General features: G+C 38.2%; 1 protein-coding gene across 2 annotated transcripts in view; it reads left to right on the forward strand.

Moving 5' to 3' along the window:
* Positions 1 to 494: 494 nt before the first annotated feature.
* The window catches only part of GLS (glutaminase), a 73,484-nt gene continuing 58,962 nt past the window's right edge, over positions 495 to 15,016 (forward strand). Inside the window, exons 1-3 of one of the 2 annotated variants that reach the window (XM_019740710.2) lie at positions 495 to 1,137; positions 14,385 to 14,481; positions 14,838 to 14,959. In XM_019740710.2, the coding sequence (XP_019596269.2) occupies positions 740 to 1,137; positions 14,385 to 14,481; positions 14,838 to 14,959 (617 nt within the window). In that variant the 5' untranslated portion in view covers positions 495 to 739. The remainder of the gene's footprint in view (positions 1,138 to 14,384; positions 14,482 to 14,837; positions 14,960 to 15,016) is intronic. The other variant, XM_019740709.2, reaches the window with a different exon arrangement.

Genomic DNA, 15,016 nt, shown 5'->3' on the forward strand with positions numbered 1-15,016 from the left:
AGAGGGATGAGGCTCGTCTGGGGCTGCTTTCGTGGGACCGCGGCCCTCACAGGCATCGTCACACGCCCTTACCCGATAGTCGGGGGGCCAGCTGCAAGCTTGGACCAGCCGAGCTCCGGCCAGCCCCGCTGACCGCCGGGCTCTCAGCCGCAAAGGCTCTTGCCCATCAGTCTCCCCTGCAGTTTGAGGTCCCAGAGTCCATCCGTTTCGAAAAAGATGAGACTCCTGGGCCCCTAATTCCCAAATAGTGCACCCTCAGGGGTGGCAAACTGAGGAAAGGGGCTGCTCTGGAGCCCGGCCTGTAGAGCCTCACACGTCAGATTGACTCCTCTCCCCGCCCCCCACCCGCCTCTTCACTTACCAAGCGCCGAGAGAAAGTTGACTGCTCCAGTCACCAATCAGAAGAGAGGTCGAGAATTTGAGCCAATCAGAGTAAGCTAGGTGGGCAGGCCGCCGGCGTCCTCCCGCCCCCCAGAAGGGGGAGCGTGGAATGTCTCTAGCCTTCCCTTACGCTTCACCCTCAGTGCGGAGCCCTCGGCGGAGAGAGGAGAAGCGGCCATCGGCAGCCTCCAGAGCAAAGGTAGCGGCTGCGGGAACCGGAACCACACCCACACTCACGTCGCTGCCCCTGTCCTCACTTGTCTTCTCTCCGTCCCGCGGGAGAACACATCTTCGGAGAGCTGCCGCCCACGCCCCGAGCATCCTCCGGGGTGGATCCAACACTAACTGACCGGGCGGCATGATGCGGCTTCGAGGCTCAGCAATGCTGCGGGACCTGCTCCTGCGGCCGCCTGCCGCCGCCAGCGCGGCTCTGAAGCGGGTGCAGCCCCTCGCCACCCTGTGCTGGCGCGTCCGGAGCGGGGGACTGGAGGCCGCGGGGCCGGCGGCCGCAGCGCGGATCTACCCCTGGTGGGGCGGGGGCGGGCGGGCGGCTGAGCCGCTCGCGCGGGGCCTGTCCAGCTCCCCCTCAGAGATTCTGCAGGAACTGGGCAAGGGGGGCACGCAGCAGCAGCAGCAGCAGCAGCCCGGGGCGTCGCCGCCCGCGGCCCCGCCGGCGCCCGGCCCTAAGGACGGCCCCGGGGAGACAGACGCTCACGGCAACAGCGAGGGCAAGGAGCTTGTAGCCTCAGGCGAAAAGTGAGTGTCTCCGCGGGGCGGAGGAGGCCTCGATCCTCTTGGGGCCCGGGCCCGGGAGGAGCCTATGGTGGGGCGGGATGGGAGCGGAGGTTCGAGAAAGAGAAAGAAAGAGATGCCGGGCGGCCTGCGCCGTCTGCGCCATGTGATTAGGCCCGACCGCACCCGAGCCTTCCCCGCCTGTGCCCCTCCGCTGGGCCCTCACTTCCCTTCCCCGCCCCCGGGGCCGGCCGCCGGGTTGGAGCGGTGGAGGGGCAGGTTTGGTCCACCACCCGCCCAAAAGCGGTGCCTGCCTGGCTCACGCCGCGTGGTCTGCGCCACGGCCCGGGGCTGCAGCACCTGGCCGCCCTCCCAGCCCTTCATGGGTGATGCCATACGAACATCTCCACTGAGTGACATTTAGGGGTCGAGGGTTGAACAAAGCCAGTGCCTTCCTGACTGGTCGCTTTTCCAAGCTCGAGTTTCCTTTCAGCCCTTTTTCACTCTCTGCGACCATCTCTTTGGAAGCCTAATGTGGCAGAGTATTCTCAATATTTCTGGAGGGGCTCCTTCAGGCGTGTGTATAGCCATCCTTGGCACCGGAAATAGTGTTTCCGAAACTAGATTAGGAGGAAAAGGGTCACGTGGCCAAGAAGATGTGGCCCTCAGTACAGACCACCTGTTTGCACTGGGGACCGGCTTTGGCCTGTCAGATGTCTTGCTGGAGATGGGCGAGTTTTTGAAAATAAAAGTCAGAGTAGCCAAGGTGAAATGTGACGGGTAAAACATTAACTGCAAAATTAAAGTGAAGTAGCTTTGTGTCTTAAATTGTGACAGAATGTTAACTCGTCTACACCGCATAGCAGTTTAGTCTTAAAATTGGTTTTTCTTACAGAATGTGTGAAGTAGTTTCCTGGATATTTTGTCTTGCGTAATAGAAATGAACAAATTGTTTTCTCAATGTGGGTACAAATTTACCTGGCTGCTTTCTTTATACCCTACTATTTTTCTGACATTGTACTTACATTATGTGACCCGTTTTGCCTCCCTTTTACTTATGTTACTATTTCCAGCCCCAGAATATTTTATGTCGAACTGAAAGTGTGATTCTTACACTTTTAATCTCAGGTCTGCTTAATGTTTCCTGTGATTGACGTTGGCACCTTCCTAAAAACATTCCAAGCTAAAGTTTTCCCAGACTGAAAAAAAAATGTGATTTTTAAAAAATCACTTGGTGCTGGGCAAAATTTGTGATATTCTGTGATAACGCTTTTGTGCCACAAAGTAGCCTATGACCGTGGACAGGTCATTTAACAGCTTAAATCTCTTCAAGTTCCAAAATGCTAAACTTTTGTTAAATTTCTACCTCTTTAATATTTTTTAGGGATTAGAATGTGTATGCTCAATCTCATCTGGTATGATGAGATTTACTTTATCTGGTTTACTAGGCAGGTAACTAGATCAAATACCTGTTCCCAGAGTTACCGAACTGCAAAATGCAATTAGCATTTAGAAGTTGTCCTTAAAGGCTAAAGGATGGGAACTGCTTACTGACAGCCCTGAATAAAAAAATGTCCTGTCTTGGGGCAGCCAGTTAGCTCAGTTGGTTAGGGAAAAAAAAAGGCAACACTGAAGTACAGTAAAGGGAAGTGCAATAAAAATGAGGTATGCTTGTATATGATAATCTTGAGAGCTTTCAATCAAGGATTTCAATAGTGAACCCCAATTGTCTCCAATTTACATATAAAGTGAAGAGTACTGGCCTCAAGATTGTGAAAACATTTTTTTAATCTGGTTAAAAGATTATATTTTCTGAATGATCTGGTTTCCAAATGTAGCTTTCCTCCTTTGACTCCTTCCATTTTGCCTTTATGTGATAAACATTTGTCTTATACTGGGAGGTAAGCTTCCAGTTGATCCTGTTATCCTTTCTAATACTTAGCTTTCAAAGCGTAGGTCATCCCTCACAGTCAGCGAGCCACCTGGAATGCCAGCACTCAGGACTCTGCCAGGTTTTTTTTATAGAGGATTATTAAAAGACATAGCCAGGTGAAAAATGAGTTAACATTTTGTAAAGGGCTTGGAACAATATTTGGCATGTGTTAAATAGAACATAACTGTTTGTTAAATAAGTAAGAATCAAATTGCTTCATTTATTGTAAAACCTGATGAGGACATCGTCCTTTGAATTTTAGGCCCACATGAGAAATTTATTTTGGTTTTTTAGTTTCCAGAAAATATTTCTGTTGAGAATTTGTTGTACTTATATGAAACTATGCGATTTGCATTTATGTACCTTTTAGCCCTGCTTACCAGAAAGTTCAGAGTGAATTTAATACTTAACCATAGCAATTTTAGTTCACATGGCTGGGATATTTGCTTTTTCTCCTTTCCTTAGTCTAACTATATTTTATGAACCATATCATATTATGTTCTGGAAGGAGGTGGGATATAAGCAAGTTACCTACTTAATCTTTTTTCGGTAGTCAGTCTCTTTGAACCAGTTTCATTCTAGTCTGTGCCATCTTCAACCAACTTCAGTTTCTGGTTTAGTTTCTCAGTTTAGGTTAAGATTACTATTATCTTAAATGTCTTATGGGAAAATGTAATGATCTTTGCTCAGTTTTCCATGTGTTGCTCTTATTTAACTTTGTTACCATCATTCTGTCATCTTGAAAAACACTTTGCTTGGCTCTCCATTTTTTAAGTTGTTCTCTCTGCTTTCCTGACTCTTTTAGGGTTTGTTCACTGGGTAAATCCTGAGGCCTTTGCTACTTTTTCACTTGTCTGCCTTCTCAACAGCATATCCTTTGACTCAGCTTTGACTCTCATCTTTGTGTAGGAAGTATTTTATCAATCATCCAAGCTCTGTTCTTATATAACCTCCACATATCTGATGACTTCAAATTTAAAATCTGTACCCTCCTATCTATTCTTTTGTCTTATTTCAATTTATTTTGCATAATGTTTTGAGATAAATTATAGAGTTTTAATCTCAAAATATCACTGTCCATCCAGAAAACCAGTACGGACTGGAATGAGTATTATATCAAAGTCACAAACCATGCTGTAGCATTACAGATTCTTGATTAACCTTTGTGCCAATGCTTGCCCACCATGCCTATTTTTATCACAGTGTCTCATCTCTGTCAAGTATGGCATGCTTCATTTCTGTAAAGCCCAGAAGTGTATATCTTAGGGTCCCTGGGAAGGGTTGACAGGTGGGAATGAGGGGGCATTTTTAAGTTACTTTTTCTTTGAACATTATGTTATTTAATTAGGAAGGAAAACAGATACAAGAGAGTGGGATTAGGCTGGGAAAATATCAATACATATATGCTCTTTAGAAAGTATGTAATTCACACATGGTACCATATTGAAGGTATTCCATTAAAACAACAAAGAAATCATTCTTCCCCTGTCAGATTGGCAGATGTGAAGTTAAATCAAGTGATGCAAAAGGTGTTGAGAAATGGAACTCTTACATTGCTGGTGGTAGTATAAATTGGTTCAGTTATTTTGGAGGACAGTTTGGTAGTATCTTTTAAAAACTACATACCCGGGGCCGGCCCAGTGGCTCAGGCGGTTAGAGCTCCATGCTCCTAACTCCGAAGGCTGCCGGTTCGATTCCCACATGGGCCAGTGGGCTCTCAACCACAAGGTTGCCAGTTCAATTCCTCGAGTCCCGCAAGGGATGGTGGGCTCTGCCCCCTGCAACTAAGATTGAACACAGCACCTTGAGCTGAGCTGCCTCCCGGATGGCTCAGTTGTTGGTTGGAGCATGGGCTCTCAACCACAAGGTTGCCAGTTCAATTCCTCGAGTCCCGCAAGGGATGGTGGGCAGCGCCCCCTGCAACTAAAATTGAACACGGCACCTTGAGCTGAGCTGCCAATGAGCTCCCGGATGGCTCAGTTGGTTGGAGTGCGTCCTCTCAACCACAAGGTTGCCGGTTCGACTCCCGCAAGGGATGGTGGGCTGTGCCCCCTGCAACTAGCAACGGCAACTGGACCTGGAGCTGAGCTGCGCCCTCCACAACTAAGACTGAAAGAACAACAACTTGAAGCTGAACAGAACCCTCCACAACTAAGATTGAAAGGACAACAATTTGACCATTGTTCCCCAATAAAGTCCTGTTCCCCTTCCCCAATAAAATCTTTAAAAACAAACAAACAAACAAAAAAAACTACATACCCATGATGCAGTAATTGTCATGGCATACACAAAGTCATGGCATTTTAAAAATCTATTTTGAATTAAATAAGCATAATTAAAAGTACTACATTAAAAGTGAAAGTGCAAGGAAAAATTATTTCAGCCAGCTTCAGGAACTGTGTTTTGGAAGTTCATATTTATTTTTAATAAATGGAAAACGAGGGGCAGAGTCATTACATCCTATGCTGTGAGACTTGAATTTCAAAATAAATACTTATATATTTCAACAAACATTGAATTAGTTCTATAGAACAGTTCTGATAATAAAGTTGAGACAGTATTTGGCAGATACAGATAATATATTTGGAATCAAAAGACAGAACCTCTGTTGAAACAGGTGACAAATTCTGTTATGATCCTTTAATAATGTATTTGTTTTTATTTTGTAAAAGTGAACATATTTTCAATTCACTTAAACTAAAATCAAGATTGAAAGTACAGTTAATTTTGGGAGGCTTCTCAATGAACCCCTCAGTCATTTTATTTGTGATTTCCTCAATATTAAAACAATTTTTGGTTAGTTATCAGTGAGTTTTAGTTTTGTTTTAATGGCATCATAACATTTTGTGCTGCCCAATGTTTATATTAAACCACACATCTATTTAGCCTTTGATACTGTATCTGTACATAATCTATAATTAATAAACGGCATGCTACTAATTAATATTTAGATGCAGTTCACTGAAAGAGCATGAATTAGATCCTAAAGTTTCATCTCCTTCAGTTTTAGCTTTTTGTTTCCAGGTTGTACTGTTTTACAAAGAAGTCTGTCTGCCTCACAATCAACTAGTTCAGGATATGACTACCAAATAGATAGAATTGAATCTTTTTTTGAGGTAATAATATGTAGGGGAAAATAATTGGGTAGGGACAATATTTTAAACTGAAAAAGACAAATGAGTGTCACCTTGAAGAGAATATTGTTGAAGATATTTGTGGGTTTCTTCAAGTTTTAAAAATTATTTGAAATTAGTAAAGTGCTGTACTAGAGGTATTGAGGTAAAGAAAAAATTACGGCTATAGAAACTGAAAGTCTAATTGTAGGATTTGTGTTCTTTAAGGAGCTCAATCTTTAAACCCTTTATAAACCAAGTAGTTGCCTGTCTGTGCCTTTTCACCTTTTAGGTCATTTTCAATAAGCGGAATGCTTAAGAAAACTTAGTGAATTTACATATTTATAAAAATGGTTACTAATTACTGATATTTCTAAGTGAGGTAAATAGCTTTCAGGTAGAGACACTACGATTTTATCCTGAAATCTAGTCAGTTATAAAATTGCTTTGGGTACGAAATACAATGCATATGATTAATTGCTGCACTTGGTGATTTTTGCGACCACTTACAATGTAGAAGCAGAAAGGTTAATGTATCTTGACTTTCTTTGGGAAGTATTCTCTGGTTGATATGTGACATTATTGCTTACTAAAGAAATGTTTATAGTGAAAACACTAATTTTAAAGCATAGAGCTATTGCTGCTATTGCATAAAGAACAAAAAGTTGATAGCTTTCAGGATTTAGAAATATATATTTTTTGATACTAATTTCTGATGCAGGCCTCTAAAGATTTTAAAATTGTCATTGTTGAGGATATTTTTAGTAACATTGGTGGGAGTCATTAAGAGTAAAGACTTTATGAAGGACAGTTTTTAAACTACGTGAAGAGCTTTAAATATATTCATACCTTTTAAAGAATCTAGGCTAGCAAAAAACTGGTATAGAAAGATTCACTAATATTTTTGGCACAGTATTCATATTAGAGAAAAGTTGGGAAAGGTTGTGTTCAATATTAGTGGAATGGTTAAGTAAATTATGGTATATACATGTGAGAGTCTTTTATTCAGTTGTTTAAAATGTATACAGATGCTTTTTAGGGATATAAGAAAATAAAATGTTAAGCCCAAAGTAGAGTACAAGTTTTTATGTGGTATAATCTCATTCTCACCTTCTATACCCAGTTCCGCTTAGCTTCTTAAAAAAAAAAAAAAAAAAGTAGTAAAATACATGTAACAAAAACTTGTAACCATTTTTAAGTGTACAATTCAGTGGCATTAAGTGCTCCCCTTTTAAAAATAACCCAAATAATTGAGCTTTTTGTGTAAAATGTGTGTGCATAGGTCCCCAGTCAGTAAAATTTATGTTCTCTAGTTCGGGAATGTGGGAGGACATCTATTTTTAGCAACCCAAAAACTGAAAATTAGAGTTGGAAGTGACTATAAAGACATCTAATTCCACCTCATTGTACATATTTTATAAACTGTCACAGATATTAAGTGATCTAACCAAGTTCATACAACATTAGGACTTTTTTTTCCATCACTTTTTTTAGGTTTATTGGAAGAGACTTAAAAAGCTATCTCCCCAGCTGATGTTTGTTTTCCTTTTGTTACACTCCCCACAGGTTATTTTTTCTTATCTCTACTTAAATATTTCTTGACAAGAGAGTTCACTCCTTTTGAAGGGAGGCAGCGCATTCCATTTTCAGAGCTGTTTTGTTTTATGAGTAACTCATTTGCCTTTCATTAATTTCTGCCTATATATTTTAGTTATTTTGAAGAAATCAGCTCTAGTGTGATATCAAAGTGGTTAATGTGACAGAATTCACATAATACCTGGATTTTTGCAACTAGATGATTTATTAAAGGATACTTGACTGAAGGAGTACGTGGTTGCAAGGACTAACAGAACAGAGTTGGACATCAGGGACTTGATGGGTCATGTCCTTATCTTACCATCAGAGACAGGCAGATTGCCCCCTGGGTTAGACTTCTAAAACTGTATACTTGGATAAATTGCCATTAGCTGATATGGACAGCCTAGTCACTTTTCTCACTTAAAGCTGGCTTTTATGCTTACTTTGGCTTGCTGTTGAATAAATTTCATCGAAGTCCATCAGAACAGAAGCCCTAATTTAATGTAATCTCATCCTCGCTTTGTACAGGATGCAGTTTTAACAAGGCAGAGCAAAAATTTAATTATCTAATGTAAGTAATTATTAGCATTTTGGTTAGAAATTCTTCAATATGTAAGGAGTCTCATTTTTCATTATTCTGAATGAGCTCCAGGTATTCCTCTTGAAATGAAGTGCCAACAACTGAGCACAGTTGGTGTGACATATGTCGATGAAAGAATGTCCAGCCTAAGAAAAAGTCTTATAAGAGTTTATTTGAACCACACTGACAATTGCAGGGAAGCAAAATCGCAACAGATTGAGAAAATGCTCCAGAGAATGGCAGTTTTGCAGCTTATTTTATACATTAGAATCAAAGGAGGAGATGTAAGGAAGGGTACATAAAATTCATTGGTGGTAGATTAGAGAGGCAGGAGAATGCAAAACAGGGAAATCTCTGAGAGAATAAAAAGCAAAGTGGAGAGACACATACTTCTTTTACATCTGTGGGCACAAGATATTAACGTTTATAATACATAGAGAAGGTGTGTAGGCAACTTACCATGCTCTGGTGCTGGTCGTTGTGCCTTAGAGGCACAAAGATTATTGACAATTTCAAAGGTAAATATTGACCTTTGTCAAGGAAGCTACAGACTTCAGCCATGACTGCCCACCATGACACACTTTTAGTTAGGAATTTTTATGTTCAGACCAGCCTGTGTGATTACTCTCCATCTTGGTTTGTAAGGCCCATCATACGGGCCTCCCATTTGTCAGGTTTATTTTAGTAAACGCTCCATTTTTCGTCCACACATAGCAGGAAGAATGTAGGACTAGGAACCGAAGATCAGCTTTCTACGACTAATTCTGGTCTTGCCACTTAAGAGTTGTATGACATTGGACATGCTGCTTGACTTTGACTGTCCTTATGTGTAAAATTGGGGACAGTTTGCCTACTTTGCTTTACTGCCTAGGATTTTAAGATAAAACAACAGGAAGGCCCTTTTTTAAACAGTAAAGTCTTAAAAGATGTAAGATTTTGTTTTTAAATTCCACCTACAACTTTGGGGCAAAATGACTTGGAGAATAAGCAGAATTTTCACTTTGTTAGACCTATGATGGTATATGGTCAGCCCCTTTCAATTCATCTTTCAGCCTCAGATTTAATCTGCTATTTGCTGGTGTTGGTGGATACTTACTATCAGTGAGATCACTATAAATTCAAAATGATGAACTAATTATTCCTTAAACAACTCAATCTTTTTTTAAACATTTATTTTTTTAAATGAGGACATAGTAAAAACATCAAAACATTATTTTGTATTCTGTTAATGGGTCTCTTTTTTAACCTAGTTGGCAAAAATGTTTTTGGTTATCTGATAGGTTTACCATGCTATACTATGCATTTGAGTTACATGGGGTTGCCCCCTCACTCCTTCCCCCCCCAAATTAAGAATGAATTTACCCCAACCCTGAAGGTTTATAGTTTGGAGAGGTGAGGTAATATGAAACATAGTTTAACAAAGTAAGGCAGTATAGTTGGTTTCAATTTCCCCCCCTCTTATTTTGCAGTTCTTAATATATTAAGACTTGCTTTTCATTTTCCTCCTTTTGTTTAATAATGGAGTTTTTTATTTATAAAATTTTGAACTGATGAGGGTAAGTTTGCAATATTGCTCTTAATTATACATTATAAACTTTATTTCCCTCACCCATCAAGACAAAATTGAATGCTTCATTTGTGCTTCCTAATACTTTTCTTACACTTCCATCACAGTACTTGTCACATTTGCTGTAGTCTTGGCTCTCCTGACAGCAGCCTTCCCTTATTCCTCTTTATATCCACAGTGCTTGACACACAATAGGCCATGTAAGAGAAATGCAAACTTAGTGATGCAGCCAGTACTGCTAAAGAGACGAGTATAGCGAATCTCATTGGGAAAGCCCTCTGAAACCATTGGAATGCTCATTGATACCTTACAGGTATAAGAGGGTTATAAACAGAAGGCATATTTGGTAAAATATAAGGATGAGATAGAAGGATTTGCTTACAGGTTAGTGAGTCTAGTCAATTATGTTGGTGAATTATATGTGATAAGAATAGATAGTACAAAGTCATATTATAGAGAATTGAATACCAGACTGGTGAGTTAGTTTTAACTGCCCTTTGGTATTGGAAAACTGGTTGATGAGTAAACAAAGATAGTGCTTCTTTTCACGTTGGGGAAATTGGCCCTGACTTTAAACTCCATATGCAAATTTGGGGGGAGGTAGTTTCCTCATTTACTGGTTTACTTCTATAGATTTTTCTCAGCCCTGAAAATTAGGTATTTTAATAGCTCGTAGGTAAAAACAGGAACCTTAATTCATATATTCTATGCTCTAGTTGTTTGCTATTTACAAACACTCAGTGAAGGCTTACCTTCATTGCTTCGGTCATTTGACTTCTTTTGCCCAAAATCCCCTTTTGTTGCCATGTTTTCAGTTCCTACCCATCTTTCAAGTCTATCTCAAATTCCACCCCTCCAACAAAAATCTTTACCTTATTAGTCCACAGTGAATTTTTCAGTAATTGGATCCCATAGTTCCTTTCTTGTAATTCCTTATTACATGTTCTATTTCCCTTGTAGGTTGTAGTAAGCAATGACTAACAATGTTGTACGTGTCATAGATAGCAGTTAAATTCATGGGAATTGGAAAAAAAAATTCTTAAGAAGTCATTTCTGTTTTCTAGGCAGAAAACAGAACATTTCATGTGAGTAATGTAGAGGAAGGAATGGGTAAAAAAGGAACAAAATGATGGTGAAAGGATCTTAAAGGCAGAAATTAGAAAGAAAATGAGGGTGAATGAAAGGAAAGAAACAAAAAGGTATGAAACAAAGATTTTTCTTTGGATGTATTAATCTACCATGTTTCCCCGAAAATAAGACCTAGCCGGACCATCGGCTCTAATGCATCTTTTGGAGCAAAAATGAATACAAGACCTTGTCTTATATAAGTTTATATAAAACATACCGTGTATAACATACACAGAATGTATATTGTATTTTACTTGCTGAGTGTCATAGCCATTTTATGTTTTTCCCTAAGGAATCTAGAGGGGTCACTCGAATTTATTAATAATTGTTGATGTTACGATTTGAAATCCTGCTATAAGCTATTTTTATCATTAAAACTTAAATACCTCTCAAGGACTTTCTAGTTACTGAAAACCAAGGTTTTAGATCTTGAATTTTAATACCGTGTTTCCCCGAAAATAAGACTTGGGCAGATAATCAGCTCTAATGCATCTTTTGGAGCAAAAATTAATATAAGACCCAGTCTTATTTTACTGTACTATAAGACTGGGTCTTATATAATATAATAATATAATATAATGCTCCAAAAGACACATTCGAGCTGATTGTCTGGCTAGGTATTATTTTCAGGGACACAGGGTAGCAAAATACCTTACTGTGAAGCATTACCAAAACGCCATGTACAATTTGGGGATAAAAAGAGGGCTGATATCAAGAAAGATCTTTGGAGTAATTTCTACCTGTTTGAAAGTTTGGGGAGAATCTCTGTGTGTTTGTTCATCACACTGTTGAAGCTAACTTATTCTCAGATCAGAGTCTGAGCTTTTAAATGCTAAGATAGGTCGTACTTTTTTACCAATTTTGACCATTTGTTTTGTGAGCATATTTTTTTAGAGGTGACTTAAATCTCTCTCCTATGGATAAAAATTAGTCTTGTCCAAAAGCAAGTATATATTTACCTTTTTTTCCTATCTGTGGCCATAACATGGTCACTTTAATTTTTTTGCACTATGAACCATAAGTTAAAGAAGTGTATACACTGTGTTATTTACATAGCTTTTAGGCAAAGCAAATACCATTTACCGGTATGATAAATACATAGAAAGCTTATTCTGCAGTTTTTTAAAATGATGAACTACCACTATCTGAAGTTTGACAAACCATTTTCTGTAAATAATTGGCATGTTGTTTTCCACTGATCTTTTTTTTTTTTTGACAGCTGGCTCAATTTTTTTTTTTCTTTAAATATTAAGTAATTAGTATTGTTGAACACTTTTAATGGTTTTAGATCAGGGTGAGGCCAAGAAAAATTGTACCTTATAACAATAATAACTGGCTAGTAAGTTTGAGAGCCATTATATTGTACGGGTAAATGGTTTAAACTCTGGATTCAGAGAAACTATGTTCTAAATCCGTATCTGCCACTGTGCAGTCTTGGGAAGTTTCATTTGTCTGAGCCTCTGCTTCCTCATCTGTGAAATGGGGATAAAGTCATTCATCTTCTTAACAAACAATAAATTTATTGAGCTTCTACTATATACCAGGAACTATACTATACTTTGGATAAGAATAGTACCTTCTGTCATAAGATCATTAGAGGGATAAATTAGAATGCATGCAAAACACTTAGCAGAGTATTGACAAGTGATAGATTAAGCTCTTATTTTTGAAATATCCCAAATACATGTTTAAAAACTCCCAAAATTGTTTCAGGGAATAATTTATATATCAGAATATGCCATTAAATTATGATAATCTTATGTGTTAGCTTTTTTAAAAACATTGGCCTGAAATTCATATATTTTAAGGTTGACTTTAAAAACTGAAAGTTGGTGTAAGTTTTGAACACAAGTATAAATTATATTAATTCCAATATTAATATTTTAGGAGAAATTTCATAAATGTATGCAACTGTATAGTCTGTTGTCTTTTAAGATAGAAATACATGGATCACTAATAATAGTGAGGGAAGTAAATATATTAGGAAATAACTAAATCCATTTGGTCTAATTAAAGTGTGGAGCTATTATATAATCTTCGGGTAATCCAGGAAATATTTGGACACCTAGAAAAGCTCTTTTTAACAGTATAAAAACAATTTTAAATAGACTTAGGCTGTGTGGCAGTTTATTTTACAAAAGTAATTATACAATTTTCCTTTGAAAGTTGCCATTATACCTATGGCTGGTCCAGAATTGACTTAATGTTAAGGCCTGAATTTAAGAAAACAACTATTCCCTCCTTCCTTTCTCTTTAATTTTCTCTCTTTCTTTCTTGAAATATAGGTAAAATCCTTTCTAGAATATTTTATACATACACACATATGTATACACACATGCACACATATATTTCTCTTTCCCATTTTAATAAATAGTGATGTGTGGGGAAAAGTTTTGTTTGCCTTAGATCTGTAATCCTTATAACATCACTGTAATGCTTATGACAGTAATTAATGGACAGAATAATGAAATGTGTTCATTTCAGTTTCAGAGTTAAAAAGAAGACATTTAATAGGTTAACTGTAGTTTGTTTACTTGAAAGATTTTCAATGGATAGGAAGAAATTCCTTCCTGTTTAAAAGTTTGGTTAATCATAGCCTTTTACTATACTAGTTTATTAGTTAATTAAGATTTTAATGTATTTTTATTCTACCATCTTTGTGATTTGTGGCATTTCACCTGTATATGTAAACCTAGATCACTTTAGAAATAATAACTACAGCTACCATCAGTTGACTACTTACCCTCTGCCAGGCAGTGTTCTAAAAGTATTGAATGTGTTGAGTCAACTAATCCTTACAATAACCCTGTGAGGTAGGCGCTATTCTCTCCATTTCTCAGATGAGGAAACTGAATCACAGGTTAATTTACACAAAGTGACTCAGTTAAGCATTATAGCCAGGATTCAAGAACTTGTACACTCATCTTTACTGTCTAGTACTAGTACTTAATTCCTCTCTCCCCCAGATTTTACAATCAGGTTAATTATTTGAATAATGTATAAATACAGGCATATTTTTAAAAAAAGTATTGATTCTCACCTGAATATTTGCAGAGCTCTGTAATTAGTGTTGGGTGGTTGTATTAATCTGTACAAGAAGGTACCACCACAGCAGATGGCCGGGCATTAGCACAACTAGAAATGGTGATCAAGATTTCAAAACCTGGGATTAAAAAATATCTATTCATTAATGAATCATTATTTGCTTGTTTTTCGGTGTGGTTTGGGTAAATCATTTAATATGACAGTAGTTTTGTTGAGTAGATCAGTTTATCTGTAGTCTGGTTCAATGATTACTTAATAATGGATGTAGCTAAAATTCATTAGAATGTTCACGCAAGGATTAATTTTGTCTTCTTTTTCCCCCTTTAGTAAATTAAAACAGGGTCTGTTACCTAGTTTGGAAGATTTGCTGTTCTATACAATTGCAGAAGGACAAGAGAAAATACCTGTTCATAAATTTATTACAGTAAGTTTTTATATTTTTCCATCTTAAACTCTAAAAATCAGTAATACTGAATCAATAATGCAGTGATATTTAAATGTAGTCTTAAAGGTTATCTGACATGTAGATTCTAACTGACACTGTTTCTCTTACTATGTTTTCAAATTTTCATCATGCTCATTTCAAGGTAATCTGAAAGAAAATGAAAGAAAGAATGAGAAACTTGTCCAGAAAGTGGGTAATAGTGACACTAAAATGGCATATACATATTCAGGTCCTGGATAGAAGTTTTTATATGCAGTAATAAAAACTTGTTGTTGGAATAAGCATATACATTATTTGCACTATATATTTACAAACTCTTATTTTTTTAAAAACAGGCACTCAAATCTACAGGATTGCGAACGTCTGATCCCAGGTTGAAAGAGTGTATGGATATGTTAAGATTAACTCTTCAAACAACGTCAGATGGTGTCATGCTAGACAAAGATCTTTTTAAAAAGTAAAAATTTCTGCCAAACGTTTAATGGTGATTGCTGTGCTATGTGGTGATTTTTCT

Source organism: Rhinolophus sinicus, linkage group LG01, assembly GCF_036562045.2.
Source record: "Rhinolophus sinicus isolate RSC01 linkage group LG01, ASM3656204v1, whole genome shotgun sequence".
In the NCBI taxonomy this organism is placed as follows: Eukaryota; Metazoa; Chordata; class Mammalia; order Chiroptera; family Rhinolophidae; genus Rhinolophus; species Rhinolophus sinicus.